Source organism: Synchiropus splendidus, chromosome 7 (assembly GCF_027744825.2).
Source record: "Synchiropus splendidus isolate RoL2022-P1 chromosome 7, RoL_Sspl_1.0, whole genome shotgun sequence".
NCBI lineage: Eukaryota > Metazoa > Chordata > Actinopteri > Syngnathiformes > Callionymidae > Synchiropus > Synchiropus splendidus.
This window is the reverse complement of record NC_071340.1, coordinates 22,942,854-22,964,243: the sequence shown is the minus strand read 5'-3', so window position 1 is coordinate 22,964,243 and position 21,390 is coordinate 22,942,854. Positions and strand designations below refer to the sequence as shown.

The 21,390-nt window shown below is 43.6% G+C and overlaps 1 protein-coding gene across 10 annotated transcripts in view; it reads right to left on the bottom strand.

The window, feature by feature from the left end:
• fbrsl1 (fibrosin-like 1) overlaps window positions 1-21,390 on the bottom strand; it is a 326,042-nt gene that overhangs the window by 221,083 nt on the left and 83,569 nt on the right. For all 10 annotated transcript variants that reach the window (XM_053871994.1, XM_053871995.1, XM_053872000.1 and 7 more), the window contains exon 2: window positions 20,181-20,408. In XM_053871994.1, coding sequence (XP_053727969.1) covers window positions 20,181-20,408 — 228 coding nt within the window. The remainder of the gene's footprint in view (window positions 1-20,180; window positions 20,409-21,390) is intronic.

The window sequence follows — 21,390 nt, the reverse complement described above, 5'->3', positions numbered from 1 at the left end:
CAATAAATCCCAAACATAGCACACTCAATTGGAGCTTGGTCAAAGGCCACAGGTCTGGAACGATTGTTCATAATTAAAATACGGAGATATTTATTCCTTTTATTACCAGTGTAATCCGTTTTGAACTGTTTCTGTCAAGTCACTTCTATTAAACCAAAAGAGGAAAATGGCAATTACACGTCTCTTTGAGCTTTTTATTGACCATTGTAAAGACCTTGCAGAGGAGCAGTCCTTCAGATGATGAGAAGCTTGGTCATACTTGAAGTTTTAACTTTAAGTTTTTGGCCATGCATGTGCATCACCTCAACATCATTTCAAGAATGGAATAAATGAGAATAGAACATTATGTTTACTGAATTTTAGTGGCCTTCTACACAATAATAATGACAATAATAATATTTTTATTATACATCTTTTTAGTATGCGACTCTGGAAGGACAAACCATTTCAGTTTGGATCTGGGTGGAGGTCCATACCATATATGTCAGCAACCGATGCAGAACCGAATCATCGTAATGGGGTGGGTTTAAGAAAGGAGTCCTCAACTAACACCCTTCCGGCCCAAACCTGTCCATTTCAAACAATGTGTCGTCACTGATCACATGTTTTATGTTGGTATTGCTGTTCACCAATCTATCCATCAGGGGGAGCTGCGCAGAGTCAAACCTTTATGACAACGACAAACTCCAAAACCAATATGGCGACTGTGGAAGACGTATCAATAATGTTAGATGAAACAGAAGCCGTGTTTTAGGAGCCAGTGGTCGGGGAGGGCGTTCAATATATCACGACCGGGAGAAAGAGAATTTCCACCATTGTTATGACTTCTTCATGTCTCATTTGTGCTACGTATAGGGTACCAACAGCAACACTGCCCCTCATGGTTTTCAGTGGTACTGCTCAGTTTGGTCCGAATCTTTAAGCTATGTGGAAACCTGCAGAAATACAGATGGAATGAATGCAGTGCACGGACAGAAGGATCCGTCTGTATCTGGATCTGTACGTAACGTTCATCATAAATGGGCCTTTAATGTGACTGCTGCACTAGTTGGGTGTTCCTTGCGCTGGTCAGTACCTCTCCAAAGTAGCCCAAAGGGGTCGTCCAGGATTCAGGAAGATTCAGCCTAAGCACAGCCTAACCACTGCAGTCTGCTTCTCAAATTGTCATGAAAGAGAGGCTAGTCCTGAAGTAGACCGTGAGTCCTGTCTACTGCTCATGAAGCCAAAAAGGTCCGATGTGGAGCTTGCAAAGCAATGAGGGCTGCTTTACCAAGATTGTTGGAGCTGACAATGGCTTGGGGTTGATAGGGAGAACGCCAAGTCAGGGACGAAAAAATAGCGATAATCAAATCCTCTTTGTCTGGCCAGAACAAATTCACAACATTGCCACTGATCTCTCCTCTGCATCTGGTTGCTCCACTAAAATGTGATCAACCACAGCATTCCACTCGCTATCCAGTGCTTTCCAGAGAGGATAGTTTATGGCACATCAACTTCAGGCGTCCACAGACGTATTCATAAAGTGCAGACTCCAACGTTGGATAGGGATCTTGGGCTATGAAAAAAAAAAAATCCTTATCACCTCATCTTTTCTCCTCCTTTGAACATCAAGTCAAGTACACTTTATCAGATGTGACACAAAGGCCGAACGGTGAAAAGGGGCAGAGGAAGAACAGTAAAGCAGAAAGTCTGCGTGCATTTTCTCAGACTTTCTGCCAAGGTCAGCCAGTTCTCCTCAAAGGGGAGCCACTTCCTCTTTTTATGCCCGTCTGAGTTAAAACGGATATGTCGATGCAGTAGTATTTCTTCGGAGCATCTTAAAACAGGCTGTTTTCTCCGCGGGCACCGTTGGGAATTGTGTACAGTAAAACATCAACGATAGAATCCAAAGCCCGAGGTTGAGCGTTGCCGGCGGGCTACAGCAACCACCTCCCCTTCACCAATAACTGATGCTGCCGGGCTTGATCCCATTTTATTTCATTTTACTTTATTCCATCCATCATGCATCACAATGCCTCCCAGAGGAACCTTTGGCTTTCAGCAGAGGCCACGGTCTTTTTTTTTTTTTTTCTCCGCTGGAAGGCCAAATCTCTCCATCATGCTGCGGATGCGAGAGTCAAGGTCTTCAACCCTCGGCCCTTAGCAGCCCCGCTCAGCTCAGCCAAACCCCCCCAGGCTGTCTACTTGTCAGTCAGGCGAGCTCGCTGACTTTTTAAGTCTACAGTTCAGGTCAGAAACCCGACAATGTTTTCCCACTCACTGCTCGGCAGAAACATGACAGGTGTCCATGGAAACAGCATTTTTGCTTTCTAGTTCTTTGAAGATTCCAGTTGTCTGTTTAGGTCAGTTGCACCACATTGTGCCTCTGCCAGGCCGGACAGAAGGTTAATGGAACACCGGGAGACAAATGATGAACACTGCTGTGCAAATAGATTCTCAAATTAGCATCAAAGACACAAGGATTCAGTTTTTCGTTTTAATCAACGCGTAATGAACATTTTGGAGGAGGAAAGAGTCGGAATGTTATTAAATCAAGGCCATAAATCGATCCATGTGCAAAGGGAAGTTAAAGAACCTCAGGCGGCTTCACATATTCAGAGCAAGAGAAAGCAATATATGAGTTTTCGCAATCCGAAACCAACTCTCCGTCAACTTTAGTATTCTTCAACGGCGAACTTGAGTGACACCTGGCACGGCCAAGGAAAGCTTGATGGATAGATACAACTTGAGAAATGATATTTAAATGATATTTCTTATTAGAAGTGAACAAAACCAAAGGACCGCTGTATTGTGTAAACTGATTCAATGAGACCTCACATCATTTTTAAACCAAGAGCGCCATCTACTGGCCCCTTAAAATTACTGTTTCATAAACCCAGGAATACTGCTTCATGATACTTCATCTACCCATCACTACTGATGTGGTTTCATGAAACAGTGTCTTCATTTTCAGAAGCCACTCGATGACACTCTATAACTGTTGCCCCTGAATGACATCAGGCCAGACTACATGAATGAAACTAGTTAGAGTGCCACCTCGTGGCAACTGAAAATTAGGACACAGCTTCATGAAGTTGAGTGATGGAAGTGGGCATGTGTTTTCACGATCCATGTGGTCGCCCTGAACACCGATAACATGTTATCAACATTTCTACTTAACTTCATTGGAAGTCATTCATAACTTTTCAGTTATTTTGCTAACATATGCCGACAGCAAACCAGTAGCATTTTAAATCCCTGCATTCAAGTTGAAAACATGATGAACTGAACCACTCACTCCATCTTCAGAAGAGTCTGATGTGCATGCATAGTTTTAGGCAACCATTTTCAAAGATATACTACAGGACCAGTTGGAACAGAATGTGCGAATGGTTCTATGATTATTATGAATATTGCAACATGTTTGGAGCCATCTCAACACACTTACACTGAGGGAATGTGACAGCCATGTTTCTTTGCTTAACTAACCCTCATCCACCCCACGGAAAAGGAAAAAAAAACATTGATGTTCTCCAAGATGTTCGTGCGCTTCACTACCGTATTTGTGTCCACTGTGGTACATTAATTTCCAGACCAGAAGCAGCTACTTTTATCTCGCAGTCTGAACCCTGCAGCTTATACAACAGCACGGCTAATATATGGAATTTTACAGGCTGAAATCAGAGCCGATGAAACTGGTGAAATCCGAGGCATTTTATTTACCCTGTTTTCACCCGCGTGTCCGCAGCTCCAATATTAGCAACATAGCAACAGCAACAGAACCGATCTTCTGGAGGTCTGGAATCGAGAAGCAGCCGCTGAGACTGGCTGTGTTGTCGGAATTTCGGTCACGCGGATGAAAAAAAGCACATTTTGAGCGCTTTAATGTAAACAAAATATGTGAGGAGTTCATGATTCAAGTTCAGAACATTGCCCAGTTTGTTTCATGAGTCAGTCTCCATGCCACAGCCTGTTTTCAAAACTAGTTTTGAAAAGCGTTTTTAAGTCAGGTGCACCACTGACCTTTCTACGGCGCAGACAGCACCACTGCATCTGCGGCTTATGTATGAACGAGATCTATTTTCCTTCTTAAATTTAGTGGGTGCGGCTAATATTCTGGTGCACTCTATAGTCCAGAAATTACAGTAATTCAAAAGATAAGAGTAAGTATAAGTAAGAGTGTTTGGTTGATGATCTCAGTCACCAAATGACCTCTCAAGTCACCCTCTTCTTCTTCTTTGTTATTAACAGTCTAATACAATGTCACAACCAGATTTCTTTTTTCTAAATATATACAGTAGCTGGTGAACGACTGAGTCTGATGCTTCCCCCAACTGACCAGCACTTACTCCACTACGAGACGCCACTTGTAGCTGCAACGACGGCCAGCTCCAGCCAGATTTGCGCACGGTCTTGGCGACCCCCGCGGTTTCTTCTCATCACGGAGATGAAAGGTAAAATCTAAACTCAAGCGGCATGATCTTGGCTACAGAAGCTGCACTGAAGCTGGAACTGAAAATTGGATCATTCCCCGGGGAGATGTTATTCGTGTAAGGCTCAGTAGTCCTGAACCTGTGATCCACTTCTCTCGCAGCTAAAAGAGTAATAAGGAGCATTAACTGTGTACCAGTGAACACGCCGCAGAGGAGGCTGACAGCGCTAATACACTCGTAAAGCCGGGGCTTTATCTCGCCCTGCAATCACTCTAATTATGTACGTTGGAGGAGGCCAATTAATCTTCCATTGTCAGCCTGCGGCTAAGTGTTTCTCTGCTCCTCACACTGCCACACACGGCAAAATCTGCAATTAACACCACCCAAATTTATTTAGCACCACTTGCCTTTGCTTCCTCCAATTATCTCTAATCAATTCCACCAGGAGGTTGAAGGAGAGTGGGGCGCAGCGGAGGTCACCGTCGTTTGTCGAAAGGGATTCGACGTCCCTCCTCAAGCCGCCTCCGAGCGGAAGACGTCATCGCTGCTGTCATGTCAGCAGGACATTTAAGTGGACCCTCTGGGCCGGCTGAAATAGTGTCGCAGGGAGATTTAAAGGACTGAAACCAAATGCTAAATATTTTATATATCATATAAAAAAGCCAGAACATTATGTACAGGATGAGCATGAAGTTCTTCCTTGACTGGAATGAAATGTAGCAACCTAAAGCGCCAGTTACGTTTGATTCCATGCTGTCAGGTCGCCTGGTGCACAAAGCAGATGTGCAGTGGAGCATGTGAAGCTCGGTGATGTTTGATGTCTCTCACTGCGAGCACAAAATGCTTTTCCTGTTTCCCTCTACATGACAAGTCAAAACAACAACCTTGAGTCTAGTGATTTAACAACTCAGAATCTGAACTTTCCGGCAACGCTTTTGTCTGAACTCGGTAAGAGTCTGCAGAAAGAAGACACGGCGCGATGCTTTCTCAGCACCAAAACAGCCTCCAGGTTCAGTCTCTCACTAATCCAGCGGTGATGTATCTGGTGCTGAAGGTGTCGCAGGCCCGATAACATCGCTGTCGTCGGCAGGATTAGGTCAAAGATTCCGCTCTATCGCATCATGACCTGACACTGTGTGAACCTTGGACTTCACTAATCCTGCAATTACATCCACATTAAGATGGGCGGACGAATGGAACGTCGATTCGAATAAACCAAGAACAGACAAAAGATTTATCAGCTAGTCGACTAACCCTAACCATCTCCTCAGCCAGGTCAGAGACTTGCTACTTCAGTCATCTTCGATGTAAAATCCGAGCCCGTGCCAGGTGAGATTCAGATGCGATGTCCCCTTGCTTTGCCCCACTGACTCTAAATATCATGGCCGCGTGTGAATTCCTCATGTCGCAGCTCAAACCACAACAAATTATCACCTACACCACCGTGCACCTTCAGTGGGATGGATCTCCAAAAAAGCATCTTGAGATTTTCTATTGTTGCACAAGCTCTCGTGAAATACTGCACGACCCAAATTTCAGCGTTCAGCAACACAGTCACAACCAATAGTAGAATAGTAGATTTGTTATTTCATTCCGTCCAACTGACAAATGACATCAGGCAATGGAGAGAAAAACAATGTCTGGCTCCACTTCCATAGAACCTTATCTGAATACTCGCTACAGCTCGTAGTGGCATTTACAGAAATCGATCCATCCATCACAACACAAATAAATGTGACTGTTTTTAAGCCTGAGGTAGTGTTGTCGTCAAGACCATCTAACAATAGATGGATGGACGGACAGACAGACAGACAGACAGACAGACAGACAGACAGACAGACAGACAGAGGTCTTTCTCGTGAACTTGGTTTCTGTTTTGCCTCCGTCTCTAGTTATGTGGTCCCGACTAAAACACTAGAGGAGTTTTATCATGTGGCCCACATGGCTTTAGCTCTGTTTAAATTCAATATGTATTGAATTTAATTCCATGATATCACACTCTATGATCAGGAATGTCGACCTCTCGGGGAAAACCATTTGGTTGCTAATGTACTGACCATTAATGCACACCTTCCTGTTTGCCTCCTACTACAAAGGCGCATCACTACTGCACCTCATTGTGGAATGAATATACCACTCACATCAGAATAAATAGCATAAACAGAACCACGACCCCACTGCCTTCATGCTCTACAGTCATTCCAAGCAGCTGTAGCATACAGACCTGAGCAACCCAAACACATGCACCTCGGGATGCTTTCCTCTTAAAACAAGCAACACATTAACATTTCAAGGTATAGTTTCAAACGGGAGCGAAATTGCCGATGAATATTTCATGCTTGTCAGTATGAGACGGACGGATTCCTCTGTGACCGCCGCAGCCGTGGAGGTCGGCGCCGTGTGCTCCAAGCGAGGGTGGGGGGGCGGGCTTGAAAAGCCAAACTGGCATGTACCTGACTGATTTACATCGGTGTCAACGGGACCTTCCTTCAAAAGCAATTAAAGCAGCTCAGTAATTCTATAAAGAGCGGCTGGGACAATTTAGCAGCGTGACCAGATTTAATGGTAATGACCCTGACACAAACACATGTTGGGGATGTTCAATAACGTATCACTGAGGAGGTTCAGGAGCTCTTTCTCAGCCACACTCACTGTACAACAGCTGTGTGGCGTCTCACATTAGTAGCAGCTTAGTGGACGGCAGATGAGGCCACAAGATGGCGCTCTTGGTTGAGAAACGTTATGAAGTTTCACGGAATTAGTTGTTATAGTTAACGTTTTACAGCAGACATCCAGTGGCCTCTGAACATCAGCACACTGTTTCATGTAACCTCATCTACGAAAGTCACCCAGTCTGTAGCGTTAAGTGCAACATCAATTCCGCTATCATACTCACTGACTGGTCCAACAGGTACCAGGTGTTATCCTTGTGTCATTGAAATTAACGTCTGACCTTGTAAGTCTTTCTACTATATCGTCTAGTGAAATCTATAGTAATGCTGTCAGGGTTTAACAAGCCTGTGCCAAGGTTATGCGTTTTCCCAAATGGTTTGATTCAGCCATTTCCTGGTCGATTTGTTGTTCGCTGGAAAGCAAAAGTTAAATCCGTTTCATTGTTCTCAAACAGTGAGGGAGAGCACACCGTCATAGAATGACAGCAAGGACCCGGTGACGCCATGATGGTTACATAGATCACAGCTTCAAGAATGATTTGCACATGAACATCACACAAGTAAGGTACGATAAGTCATCCCCGAGGGTACATTCATTTGTCACTGCAATACAAACGCCACTGGAAGAAAAGGGCTACCATGTGTGTTGTCCTCCTTCAGTCAGTGGAAGGGCTGCATTTGACCAGTGTGGGTGCACTTTAAAATCGCAATTGAATACACTTCTGAGTAAACTATGAATATTTAAATCTCTAGCAGGACACATAAAATGCCATGGTGGACTGGATTTGCACCCCAACATCTTGAATATTTAACATTTGTCATCACCCATCTGCCTTAGAAAGTCGTTCTTAAGACTTGTCATTGTGCACTCTATCCTCCTTTTGTTCTTTTATGTCACTAATATGGCAAGAAACATGAAGTGTATTTGAAAAAAAATAAGTGAATAAGTGTTCCAAACTCAAGTTGTGGAATCAAATATACTCCTATAAAGGCCCAAAGATAATCATCTATTTGACATGGCTGTTCGCTGTACGGCTATAATGAGTAACAACACTCTCAGACTGGTTCCGAGGCAGGAAACATATGGGTCAATCAGGAACCCGACGTGTGCTCTGGGCCCCTATGCACCCGCTCGCTCAGCCCTCCCCAGAGTGGGAGGGATCTTCTCCCCTCGGGGTGGCTCCCCTCTCCAGGGTCAACCCACAAGAACCACACGCCCATCTGGCTCTGACTCTTCAGGGACCTCTCGGAGGCGGGGGTGGAGGGGGGGTGATGTCAACCCTGAGTCCACCGCCTCACACCCTCTCCTGCCGGAGGGTGTACATGCGCTATTGTGCAAAAGCAATCATTCAACCCCCCCCTTTCCTTTTTATTACACACTCACTCAGTCCCCTCCTCTCTCTTTGTTTTACAAACGCTGGCTCCACTACATTATTTTACATACGCCCACCTTCTACAGGGCTCAGGGGACCATCCAGGAAGTCATTGTGGCTTTTGTGCTTGTGGCGCCCCCCTCTCCTCCACGACCGCCGCCACCGCCCGCCTTCCTCAGAGGAGCCTGGCCCCTTGTCAGCTGTCATCGTATAACTGCCTGCAGACCCGGGGGCCTAATGACAGGATCTATAGTACATGAAAACACAATTATAGCCCTCGCCTCAATTGCCACTGTGTGAATTGCCTCCAGAATGAGGAAATGAAGCGAACATGGGCTTCCTGTTCTGAAGAGGAAGACGGTGCGAACATTATCCCTTAAATCACATCCCATTTAATCAGAAGCAGGGAATCGCGGGGGCCACTTCTCTCTCTTCTCTGAGGCCCATAAGGTCACTGCCAAATTAATGCCTCAATATATGTTGGTTCAGCTTGGACATTTTTGGACAAATAAATTAACATTTTGCACATTTGCTATGCATCACACTTTGTGCATGAGCTATTTAGCTATAAAAGCAACAGTGGATTCGCACTTAAAAATACCAAATATTGTAGTATCTTCTATTCAAGAAAGTGGTCAAGAATAGATATCAAAACAAGGCACAGTATTTGGAAGTGAACTGGGAAAATAAATAATGTATTTATAGGGACGGCAAGTTCTAGTAGATTCTCATCTTTTCTTCTTTAATCTTTTTAAAAAATATATGACAAACTAAAATGCAACCACCAGAGACATGAGTTCAGACAAACGTGTGACTTTGTGTGCGTGGATTACTCTCAGGTATTACAGGGAATAAAACCTGGCTCGGATTTACAGATGTGAAAAGGCGCCCTGCTTCACACACAAACACAAGCACAGATCAACGACACGCCGCAGCCACCTTAAACAGGCTGCGTTCTAATGAGCTCATCTGAGTGATGGAGCCCACAGACCAACACAGTTCCAGGCACATTTCATTATCTCTGACAATGTTATTTTCATGGCAATATTTTGAAGCCACATTAAGCTTCCATTACAAGGCGCTGCAGGAAACACACTGATGGAACCTGAAGAAGAGAGACCCGCCTCCTGGGCTCAAGACTGCAAAACACGCTCAGTCAAAATGGCAGAGGAGAATGAAAAAAAAAAAAAAAAAATCCGATTTATTATTTTTTTAAATGGGAACAGCGACTCCTGATGGACAAGGGATGGCGTGCACCTGCTGCTGCTCGCAGTAACAGCAAGCGGCGGCAGGTGTCAGTGTTGCATCACGTTGAAAATGAACAAAGCCTGCAGGAACGCGACAGAACAAATCCAACTTCATCCATCCTTCAGTTCTCTTTTTTTTTTTTTAAGGCCATAGCACCCAAAGGAGGATCAACACCAAACTGGTGGACTACCAGCAATATAATAATAATAACAACAATAATAATAGTAGTAATAATTAATGTTCAAATAAAATGGATATTACATACATTTTTTTTATTACATTTATTTAAAGTACATTGAAATTATTCATATGACTTTGAAAAGCAGCGTGACTTCATCTGAGAATTTCCAAAACGCCAAAGGCATGAGTTTCTGGAACTTTCATGGTCTTAAAAGTGTGTAATCACGAGACGGGATCAGCTGGTGTCCCGGGTTATTTCCATAAAGTGGATCTATATTAGCTTTCTTCAATACTCGGATTAAAAAAATAGATGAAAGCCATTGCGATCAGAGGATCCACAGCCATCGACCTCATTACGCGCACTTTGATCTGCCTCTCTGAAGCGTGGCACTCACTTCACCAAAATGTGGTTTCACTTCACACAGCAGGTTTTCAGTGTAGTTCAAACGGTGTGACATGTATGACGGAATATTTATGGGATATTTTGCATTGTCCTTATGAGAAAAATAGAGTAGGACAGAAGATCGCTGGCAGAAAAAAGCAACGGCCGACGAAAATCTTGACTTTCTAAACCGTTGAACTGGAAACTCAACTTCTCAATTCCAAGGTAAGTAAGAGCTCGTCTTAAAGGAGACGGCGGCTGCGGCACTACACAGATGTAATAATGCATTAGCACTCGCCGAGCTGCAGAGCCAACAAATAACTTGAGCAGAAGCAATGTCAACAACAATCTTGTGAAACCAATGCACTGATGTGACACGGTAAATCTCTAACATGAACCACCACCAGCAATGAAGTGTGCAATGAGCTCTGGCAGTGGAAGAACTTATGTAGTTAAAGGATGAGCATTGTCTTGGATTGAAGTACCAACGAAGGAACCTACTTAACCACAAAGGCACCTTTTAATTTATGTACAAATAGCTGACGGATGGGCTAAGGATTAATATCAAAATCTAAAAAGATAAAGAGCTGCCAATTTAACTGCATTTTGAGGAGGATTTTGCCCACCACGACTAAACAATGCTGTGACATCCAATATCCACAATCACAGGGCATCAGATTGGGATCCAATACTCACAATTTGTAAATTCCAAACCTACTTGAACATGTCCAACCTGCATCAGGTTTCACATTAAATATTACGAAACAGAAATGCACCTCTGACTGAGACCTGTCAATCACGGACATGTGACCTGACCCCTGTCGGAGATAGCAGGCCGTTTCCATGACTGGTGGCTGGACCAGAGTCCCAAACACAACAGCTACTCTTAATAGTGATGGGCTGGTGAGGCTTCATGAAACAGTGTTCACACCTCTACAGCCCACTCTGCTCTAAAATCTTTGAATTAGAACAACCATTATACTCAATACTGAAGAGTAGATGAGGTCTCATGACACAGTGTCCTGATTTTCGGAGGCCACCAGGTGGCTCTGTCTGCTGCCAAATGTTTGGATCTGAGCAACTAATTCAACAAAACCATCACAGCAGCTCTAAACTAAGAGTGCCCTCTAGTGGCCTCTGACTATTAGGACACTGTTCCACAAACCCTGCAATATTGTTTCATGATACCTCATCTACCCATCACTACATTTCAATGAATGCACACATCATTTTTAAACTGAGCTAGTTTAGATTGAACTGAACTACATTATTATTACTACTACTATTATTATTATTATTATTATTATTATGACACAAGTAGTGTGATTTCAAAACCAGCCAGACAGTCAAGCACAACAGTAGAGCAGCCAATGGTTCCTATACAGCACAGAGCAACACAGTAGCTCCAGCGTTGACGCAAGAAAACCACAGGTAGCAAACAACCACAGTGCCTTAAAATGATCCATAAAGTGGCCATCAGAGGTCACTGACTCAACACATTAGCAAGAGACAAAACGTGAAATAATGTTTTCCGAAACCTCCCGATGAGAAAGACGGATGTTCACCGTCAGCTGAAAGAATGAAAAGCAGAGTAACACAGGATGTGAAGCCTCTTCCTCTGCAAACATTTGTGAGCAGCTCGCCGCACACTGGGTTATTTAAATCATAAATGATAATGCCATCGAAACTCATAAGGAACGAGGGGTAATAAAGTGTCACTCCCTGCTGTCTGCTCTAGTTAAACATCCACCGGGGCGGGCGATCGGTTGCCATGGCTACGTTCGCCACACGCAGGCAATATGGTGTCGCAGGGAGGTCCCACTTTAATAAATTAAGTTGAGCAAAGAAGTCGTCAGACAAACCCTGCTGGTAGACAAGGAAATAAAGTCGGGCTGCATCTTTTAGAGGCAACCACAGCCTCCTGAGAAAAAAACTCAATAAGCAGACGGAATAAAGTAAGATTGCTGGATGAAAGCGTGAGATCCAGGAGAAGTTTCTCTGGAGAAACCCCAGCAGGGCACGGCTCCGGACGGCTGCGAATTGAATGTTTCCGGACTTAAGTGTCCCCAGAGCTTTTGGTTTCAAGCTGAATTTCCAAATGACTACAGCTTGTTAAAATGACAGGAAAGTGCAGGAACCTGCAGCAGCAGCAGGGCACCTTACATGGCCTGACATTAATCACTGCCCACTGTCCCATGCAATATTCACCTGGCTAAGCAGCCCAGCGCCACAGATGGACCTTCTTCTCTTTATTTCCAGTTCTATTTATATCACACTCTGTCTGCTGCACAGCTATTCTGCCGGTCTGAAGGATTCCGGGGCAGCGACCTTGGAGATTTGGCAAAAAATAATCCAGAGTTTAATGATTAAATATGTCCCTGATAATCTGTGGAGACTCAAATATCGCCAGAAAAATAACAGCCGTTTCCTTAGTTTGTGTCGGACACAGTCTTTTTTCAATTGAGGATTTATTTTATTTATATTGTCATATTATTATCTGACTTGTGAAACATTTTTATCTGTATTTTGTTTGAATTAATTTCATCTAGTAAAGTGTAGCGATGAGTTCATGAGGTTTTATGAAACAGTGTAATGATTTTCAGAGGCCACCAGATGGCGCTGTCTGCTGTGAAACGTTTGGACTTGACCAAGCAATTCAGTAAAATTTCACATCTTCTTTCTAAAACCAAGAGCGCCATCTAATGGTGCATCTTATGGCACGGTTTCATCAACCCTGCAATACTGTTTCACGATACCCCTTTTACCCATCACGAGGAAACAGACATTTCTTTCTTTACTTTTTTCTTACTTTTCTCTGTTCACTTTTCCTCTGGCAACTCAGATTTCCTCCAAATGTGAATTTTGCCGTTCACCGATTCGTGTTCTGCAAAAGGCTGGCTCCCTGTGGCCCTGCCTCTCACCCCAACTTGCTGGGATTGGCTCCAAATTTTTGTCACATATTTGCAGAAGATTTCAGAATTAATTTTTTTTTTTTTTTTTTCCTTATTCAGTTTGACCCCGGAGTTTCTTGAGGTAAATCAACTTTCATATTTTATTATTGTCATTATTTTTGTATCATTATTGTATTATTCTGATTAATATTACAGCCTTTCTCAATACTCACATTTATTTTTCACAATTCACAATTACTTTAGTTATACAGTTGATCAAGTTGACATTTCCTGTTCATTGTTTACAATCATTTTGCAATTGATGGTCAAATTCCAGTTTGGATAAAGACCAATATGATACTTGTTTTATTTTTTTCTACCAATATCTATTTTTTTTCTTGCAAGTTGCAGCAGTGAATAATCCCCCTACACACTGACATCCTGAGCAAAACCAACAGACTGACAGTGGAAACCCAGAGGGATGTTTCTGGCTTGTTAAATCCATAATTGGCGAGGCAGAAGTCAATGTTTTGTTTTTTTTTGAGCATGTGAGCGCCTATGTGAAACCCAAAACCAACTCATGGAAAATGTTGAGGCCACTCGTAAAGTAATGCAAAGCCATATCAAAGTTGTGTCACAGTGTCGGCGAAGGAAACTACCAACATCCCCACAGTTACGCGAACAGTTACAGCAGCTCCAACTCTAACCTCAAATGACACATACGCTCGCTTATTAGTCTGAGAAGGGCACTGACTTCATTTGGTTCAACACCACAGCAGTTTCTCTCATCAAGTCTTGTAACTGTGTTGTAAATGACACCAGATCGGTTTGGCTCCTACATGGCCGCTTACGCAAGCAAATTTCAGCAGTAATTTTTAAGCAATTTGGTCTTTCACGGAGTCAAATATCTGGCAGTGAAGCTTAATGGGCTTTTTATAAGTTGCTGTCCAGCCAAGTAAAAACGATTGCTACATCAATAGGAGTGGAAAAGGTCTCTCGAGGGCATCAGCTATCAAAGAAACGCAACTCAGAAGCAAGCAATACATGAGTTCCTGTGATGAAACCAACACAGCCAAAGATGAGATGCGGACGCTCCAATAAGGCTGAATGATTCAGATAGATAGATACTTTATTAATCTCCGAAGAGAAATTCCCATTTCCAGCAGCATGACAGGTGGAAACGTAAGAGCAAGTAAAAAAACAGTGCTACATACAGTCAATGAATTAAAGGACCAATACAGCAGCAGAGCAAAAAAATTAATGTTTCACCAGATGCTTCATGTGTTTGACCACCATTAACAGCCTACTGTAATAAAAGTGAGGACTGTTAAAAAAATAAAAAAATAAACAATGCCAATTCTTTGACAGAGCTGTAAATAAATGATTCCACTTGTTTGTCTGGATTCTTCAAGCTCGTCTTGTCCGCTACAAAAGGCCACTTTTTCTCCATCTAACCTTAATGTGGTTCAGACAATTATCCGCTCGCGCATGTTAAGCTACATGGATCCAACTAAGTGATGTGTCAGGCTGCATTACGGGTCGCGCTCCTCTCTCTGCTCCGCACGCTAGTGTCACAGCAACGCGATCGCACCTCAGCGACGAACCTTGTTATCCTCTGCTCTAATAACACGCTTTGTCTAATTGCAGCAAAGTAACAGGAGGAAAAGCCTTCTCTGTCGCATCGCCACTTACAAGCTTTTCATCCCCGTAATTACATCAAGGGCTTCGATTTGGACTGATCTCATTAACCATGCAGCACTGGCAAGTGCAACACCAGCGACCGCAAGCGTGGCGGCACACAAAAGCGAGTGCAAGAGCCTTAACAATGTGTTCCGCCGCTACGGTCAAGTGAGGTGATGAGAGAAGTGAAACGGGCTTTGAAGTACAACTGAAGAGAGGCATTAGTCGGGAGAGCCGACCAATTCTCATGCTTGAATTTCAGCTCACCAGTCTAAGAATGTTTCACGACAACAAATAGGAACAATTCTCTGGATCTGAAGTGGAAGGATCCAGGTGGGTGATGTGTAAAAATGAAACGAAATCAGAGGCTCAGCGGTTTCAGCAGGTGAACTGTGTAGCAAAGAGACATTTCACAAAAATGCATGATATAAGGTGCAAATTATTCAAAGATAAATTCAAACAAGCTTGTTACACTACAAGTAACAACCGACTTACGACCAGGATCGGTTCCGACCAACCGGTCGTAAGTCGGATTGGACGCAAGTCGAATGCCATTCAAAATAGCCGACGTGAGGGTCATAGGTTCTACTGTAGTGGTAGATCACAGTGTGAGAGTGAGATGCTGGGATACTGTGCTGCGATAACTGTCGTATGCGATGCCCGGCTGCTACGTGCTGCGGTGCCAGACATTGAATTAAAAAAAACAAAAACAAGCATCTGCTGGCCGTGGACGCAAGTACGGGTGGACGTAAGTCGAGCAGGTCGTTGTACAATATGGGAGTGGATGGTGCGGGAAGTATCATCATCTCTAGTATCCCAGTACTGAATTTTAAAAATCTGAACTTTGGCCTCAAGTCGTGGCTCGCATGGTGACATAGGTAGAGCAACCCATCCTCACTCCCATGGCGTAATATATTGCCATTTTGCATTATATACTGAAGACAAACGCAGTCTTAATCGTTGCATGTTGACACATGCACATAGACCTGTCAATGGATTCACCAGGGTAGGGGGGAGGGCGCGAGGGACAGGGAGACATACGGAAGCTCTCTTCACTGAATCGCACTGGATGTCAGTTGCTATTTCCTGTATAACCCCTATTTTCCTGTATAAAATCTGAATGATGCCCCAGAAGTCACCGTGACCAAAACGCAAGTGCCACTCCAACTTAAAACACTAAAGACCATCACTTCCCACTGAGGGAACTTCTTAAGATACTTCTATGAATGACCGTCGACTGTTTCATGTTTGAATTCTGCGCAATGAATTTATGTAATAATTTCATTAAAGACAGAATTTCAGTTCTTTACAAACTATACATTATTCCTAATAATGCATAAATGTACTTTTTCAAAGTTGATGCATAAAATAAAGATCAAGTTAAATAAAAATATGTTCTGAAATGATATAAAAAGTGACACTGGCTTCCATTGAATTCCACTAAGCATTGAAAACAGATGCAGCTGCAATATAGCATGAATAACTTGAGCAGTAGTTGTTATTCCAGCATGCTTGAAGACAGCAATTTTAGTTCTTTAAAGTCATCGAAGGAGGCCACAGAAGGAGGTCATAGTCAAAACTCAAGCGTCGGGATGTAGATAAAAACACCTCGGCGTCGCCTCTGATGCCCAGTTTAAATTTGCTGAGGACAGTTTATCCAGCAGAGAAGTGTCTCAAGAACAAATCTGCCGCAGCTCAGGGTCAGATAAAACTGTCTGGCCGCGATCAGTCACCCCGATCGTAGCGCTGTGCATGTATCTTGCCTCTCCAGCTGCCCCTGAACTCTGCTCCGCTCCTCTGTAAATGCCCCGGCTAATCTAATCCGTCTTTGGTTTACAAACGCACCTCTATTTGGAGCCGGGCAAAGCCACGGACCAGGCAGGAGGTGGGGTTGGATTTCCACAGATAATGGAGTCCAATGTCAAGCGATGTTTTCCAATAAGGCTTTGTTAAAGAGCACAGAGAGGCACAAACCCTGGCTGCGATGCTGAGGTGAGTTTTCATTCTGTTGCTCCAGTGAGGCGGGGAATCTAATCGGACTAGATCATGAGCCATTTTTAGTGCCAAGAGTGTCACTCGTGAGGTGTAACTAGTCCAGTATGATCGAGAGCTCATGACCGACGACACACAATTTAGTGAGATAGTTACAAAGAAACTGGACATGCTGCGCTCATTTAAAGAGGGGGAACCGGGAGTCGGGTGTCTCAGTCCTCAGTGTATATCTGGCTGTCCACTGGCGTGTGGTCGCTCTGAGCGCCAGCTAAATAGAGACACTGTCTGGTTGAGCTCTCACAGTGAAAGTGAGCGAGGAATACCAAGCAAGCTCATGATAGTGTCCCCGGTTGCCAAGGACGTTTTCTTTTTTTTTTTTTTTTTCTGAAGCAGATAAAACCACAAAGGGTTCAACATCTCACCCCGGTGTGTCTGGAAGCAGTCAAGCTTTAAATGCATTGGATTTCTTCCATCTGAGACACTTGAAGTGCACGATAAGATCTGAGAGGCTTTGGAACACAACACATCTCTACCTCTTGCTGCTTAACCCTGGCAATGAGATCTTGTTCTTTATTGTGGTAAAGTTCAATTTAAAAGAACTGCAATACTTCCTCTTAGCTGCGTGGCAAATAATATTTCTTTTGCATCATCCAACTAGCTCCTTCAGTGCTTCTAATAGTTCTCAGTGTAATGTAATGTAATGGGATTCAAACCCATGACATCCAAATCCAGACGATGATGCGTCCCGCAGGGTTTCCAGCAGGATTTTTTGAAACAGTGGCAGATACTCATTCCGATTAGTTAAACTCCCGCCTTCTGTCTCAGATCTGGTCTCAGTCCTCTGTGCTACAACATTTACATTTGCTGGCTCGAATGCGCATGACTGTATTACATTTCGCACATCAAGAGTATGATCTGTAAAATTAAGATGAACGTCATTTGTTGTGTGTGCTCCTTGTGTTGTTACGGAGCTCCTCATCAGGGCGTGAGTTGACAGAAGTGGGAGGTCTTATATATATATATATATATATATATATATACATTTTTTTTTTTTTTTTGGTCCTCCCCTAACCTCAATCTCTCAGGGAAACACTGCAAGGTGATTATACAGTCTCTAGACCAAAAATAACTACAATAATCTAGTGAGCGACAAATAAAGAAATTCAAGGAGCGACACTCTCATGTCGTCCCAACAATCAACCGCTGACACGCAATAGTATTATGTAGCTTCTTTCTTCCCCTATTGACTTCAGGAATAGGAGCATAATTGTTAGTTTCCCCACAAGAACAATTGAGGAGTGAATGCTGAAAACGGAACAAAAGAAAAGCCCAGCGATAACATGTCTGAGAGCAGCTGAACAAAGATCGCACCAAACACAGCTGTTTAAGAAGCAAATGATACATGGAAATTATAAGGAGGAAGATTAAGCAAGACGGTTCATGTTTCCGAAGCAGAGAGGAAACCAGGAGGAGAGACAGTGGGCGTGTTGGACAGGGGACGTTGCTCATGGATGCAGTAAAGATTGATATGAAAAAGAGAGGTGTGTCTAGAAAGGACGCATCAAAATAAGCTGGTGTGGAGGAGCTGATCTGCTGTGGCAACCCAAGAAGGTCCAGTAAGCATCTTCCACCTTTCAAAGTACTGTCTTCTTCTTTTCCTTTCGGCTTCTCCCTTCAGGGGTCTCCACAGTGGATCATCTTCCCCCATCTCCCCCTGTCCTCTGCTTCCTCTTCTCTCAAACCTAAAAACCTCATGTCCTCCTTCACCTCCTCCATCAATCTCCTCTTTGGCCTTCCTCTCCACCTTCTGCCTGGCACTTCCAACCTCAACATCTTCCTACCAATGTACTGGCTCTCTCTCCTCTGTACATGTCCAAACCATCTCCATCGAGCCTCTCTGACTTGGTCTCCTAAACACCTGAGCACATGTGCTGTCCCTCTGATCCTATCATCATCCTGCTCACTCCCAGAGAGAAGCTCAGCATCTTCATCTCTGCTACCTCCAGCTCTGCCTCCTGTCTTTTCCTCAGTGCCACTGTTTCCAAACCATGCAACACTGCTGACCTCACCACCCTTTTGGACACTTAACCTTTCATAGTACTGTAACAGTGACAAATACCAGAGGAGATCTAGAGGACCTCATTATGAAACACACACCTCAAGATAGCAGGATCAGTCATGTTTGGTGCGGGAAGAGTGCAATGTTAGCTAGAGAGGCGTCTAACTGACCCGTTTTTTTTCAGTTTATGAAGCGCACCACAGTCCAAACATCTTCCAGCAGACAGTGGCATCTGGTGGCCTCTGAAAATCCGTCCACTGTAGGACTTTTAATGTGAAAGGATTCTTCATCATAAAAATATACAAGAGATATTTCACACTCAACACAGATACATTATAAAACTGAAGGTGTAAGATCCAGAACTAAACCAAAGGAATCCGGCGGCACAAAGGTTCTGGCCACTTGTGACCTGCTAAAATGTTTATTTACATTGCACTATCGATATTTCATGAGCTGTTACGAGGGTTAGTCTTCAGCAGGAGTGAGAAAGCGCTGCATTCCATCATACTTGGAGCTAGTTACGGCTGCAGCAACAAGGGCGCCTGCCAAACAAGTGATTTCTAAACAAAGCACTTATCACAGCCCGACTCATTTTCAAGTGTTTGGACTTCCAGAGGAAATCCTATCAGAGATATATTTCTGTCTGCAACGGCGGCCTCAGGCTACGCACACTCATTATTTAGTTTGGCTTCCTGACTACATTTCCTCTCTTATCCTCGACTCTGCTGGCTTTTCAGCCTCCGACTGGAGAATTAAAAACATCCGCCCATTGAAATAACATGTTGACATTTCACCACTGTTTCTTTCAGGGACAGTGACAGGGATGAGAGGTGGATGTGACACTCGCAGTGAGCAGCCTGGTCCACAGTTATAAGCCATCAAGTCTGTGTCACAGGCAGCCACCTTTCATTTATTATTTAAAATGTCTACAGACTGATTCATTTATTGTTTGTTTAGAGCAGAACACCACAAGTTGTGTGCCAGAGCTCCTCTGTCAAGCAGCCACTCTTAGGTGTCGCAAAGACTCAAAAAATGGATCAGAATAAACTCCCAGGAGCGGATCAGGACTTTATTTTAATTATGACCTTTCTATGAGCCTGGAAAAACCTCGCCAAGTTTCCAGTGACTGGATGAACATTAAGGCGCTAACAAAAGGAGGCATCCCATCAGAATTTTTGACAGGAAAACTTGAAAAACTCAAAACACATTGCCACTCAAAAGGAGGTCTCGAACCACACTTTTCAAAATATACCTCAGCAGGATTGTGATTTGAAAAGCTTCCGACACTCACCAGCTTGTTCTTCTTTGAGTAGGTCCTCTTCAGGAGTCGCTCGTTCATCCTCTCCTGCTCGCGCTGGGCGTGGTGAAGAAAGCCGTTCTCCAAAGGATCCACGATGGGTTGGACATTTTCCTCCTCTTCCACCTCTGCTTTCTCTTCTTCTTTTTTCTGCCGCTTTGCCGCTTTTTTCTCCTTCCACCGCTCTTTCTTCTCCAGCGTAGGCACAAGTCCAGACTTTTTCTGAAGGTGGAGAGAGAAGTTTCCAAATAAGTACAACAGCGGGAGTGTGAGTGTGTTTTCATAAATTTACAGGCTTGCCGTAGAAAGTATGAAACAATGAAGTAACGTAAGAAAAATGCACCAACATCATCCAGCTCAGACGAAATTCTGCAGAACCAACACTGGTGCATTATCAATGCCAGCATTTTGGAGGTTCACACAACACGAGAAGCCATGAGTCACAGAGGGCGAGTGCCAGAGCAACACATTCCAACTTGTGAGGTTGGACGTGGAATGAAGTCACCCTTTCACATCGGTTGATGATGCATTCGGTTTTTAATTTCCTGACACTGATGCTTGACTCACAGAGCCACCTGTTCGGCACTAAGTGTCAACAGTGGACGCTGAAGTCCCTTAATGATCATGCATGTGTTACGCCTTAGTGAGAAAGAGTTGGTTGGGGAAAGACATGAAACAGGATCCCTGGTTTGTGGAATCCATGTGGAAAAGTCTACTTATGAAGGGCTGGAAAATTTGGCCTATTATTCTGACCCCTATATATTTTGGCTTAATGGCGATATCCAATATAAAACGTTTCAACAAAAGAAATATGTAAGAATTAGAGGTCGCCCGATATATCGGCCGCTTTTGGGCCATTTTTCACTCAGCGGTCCACATCGCTATCACCCTCCATCATATCGGTCCCAGCCGATATTTGTACAATTGCGGCCTACTGCACATAGATTGCCGCTCATTCGTGGCTTTGGTAAAATGTAAATTTTATGTTCATTCACGATTTCATCAGTGATAGATTTGCAGATGCATTACATGTTGTCCATAAGGAATTTAATTTTCCTTTACCAATGCCAAATCTGATAACCTGACAAATATCGGAGGAGAATATAATAATATAATATAATTATCAGCTTTCCTAAACCACCAAATATCAATATCTAAATAAAGCATTTCAGTCGATCCCCAACCAGAACATACACGCAGCAGC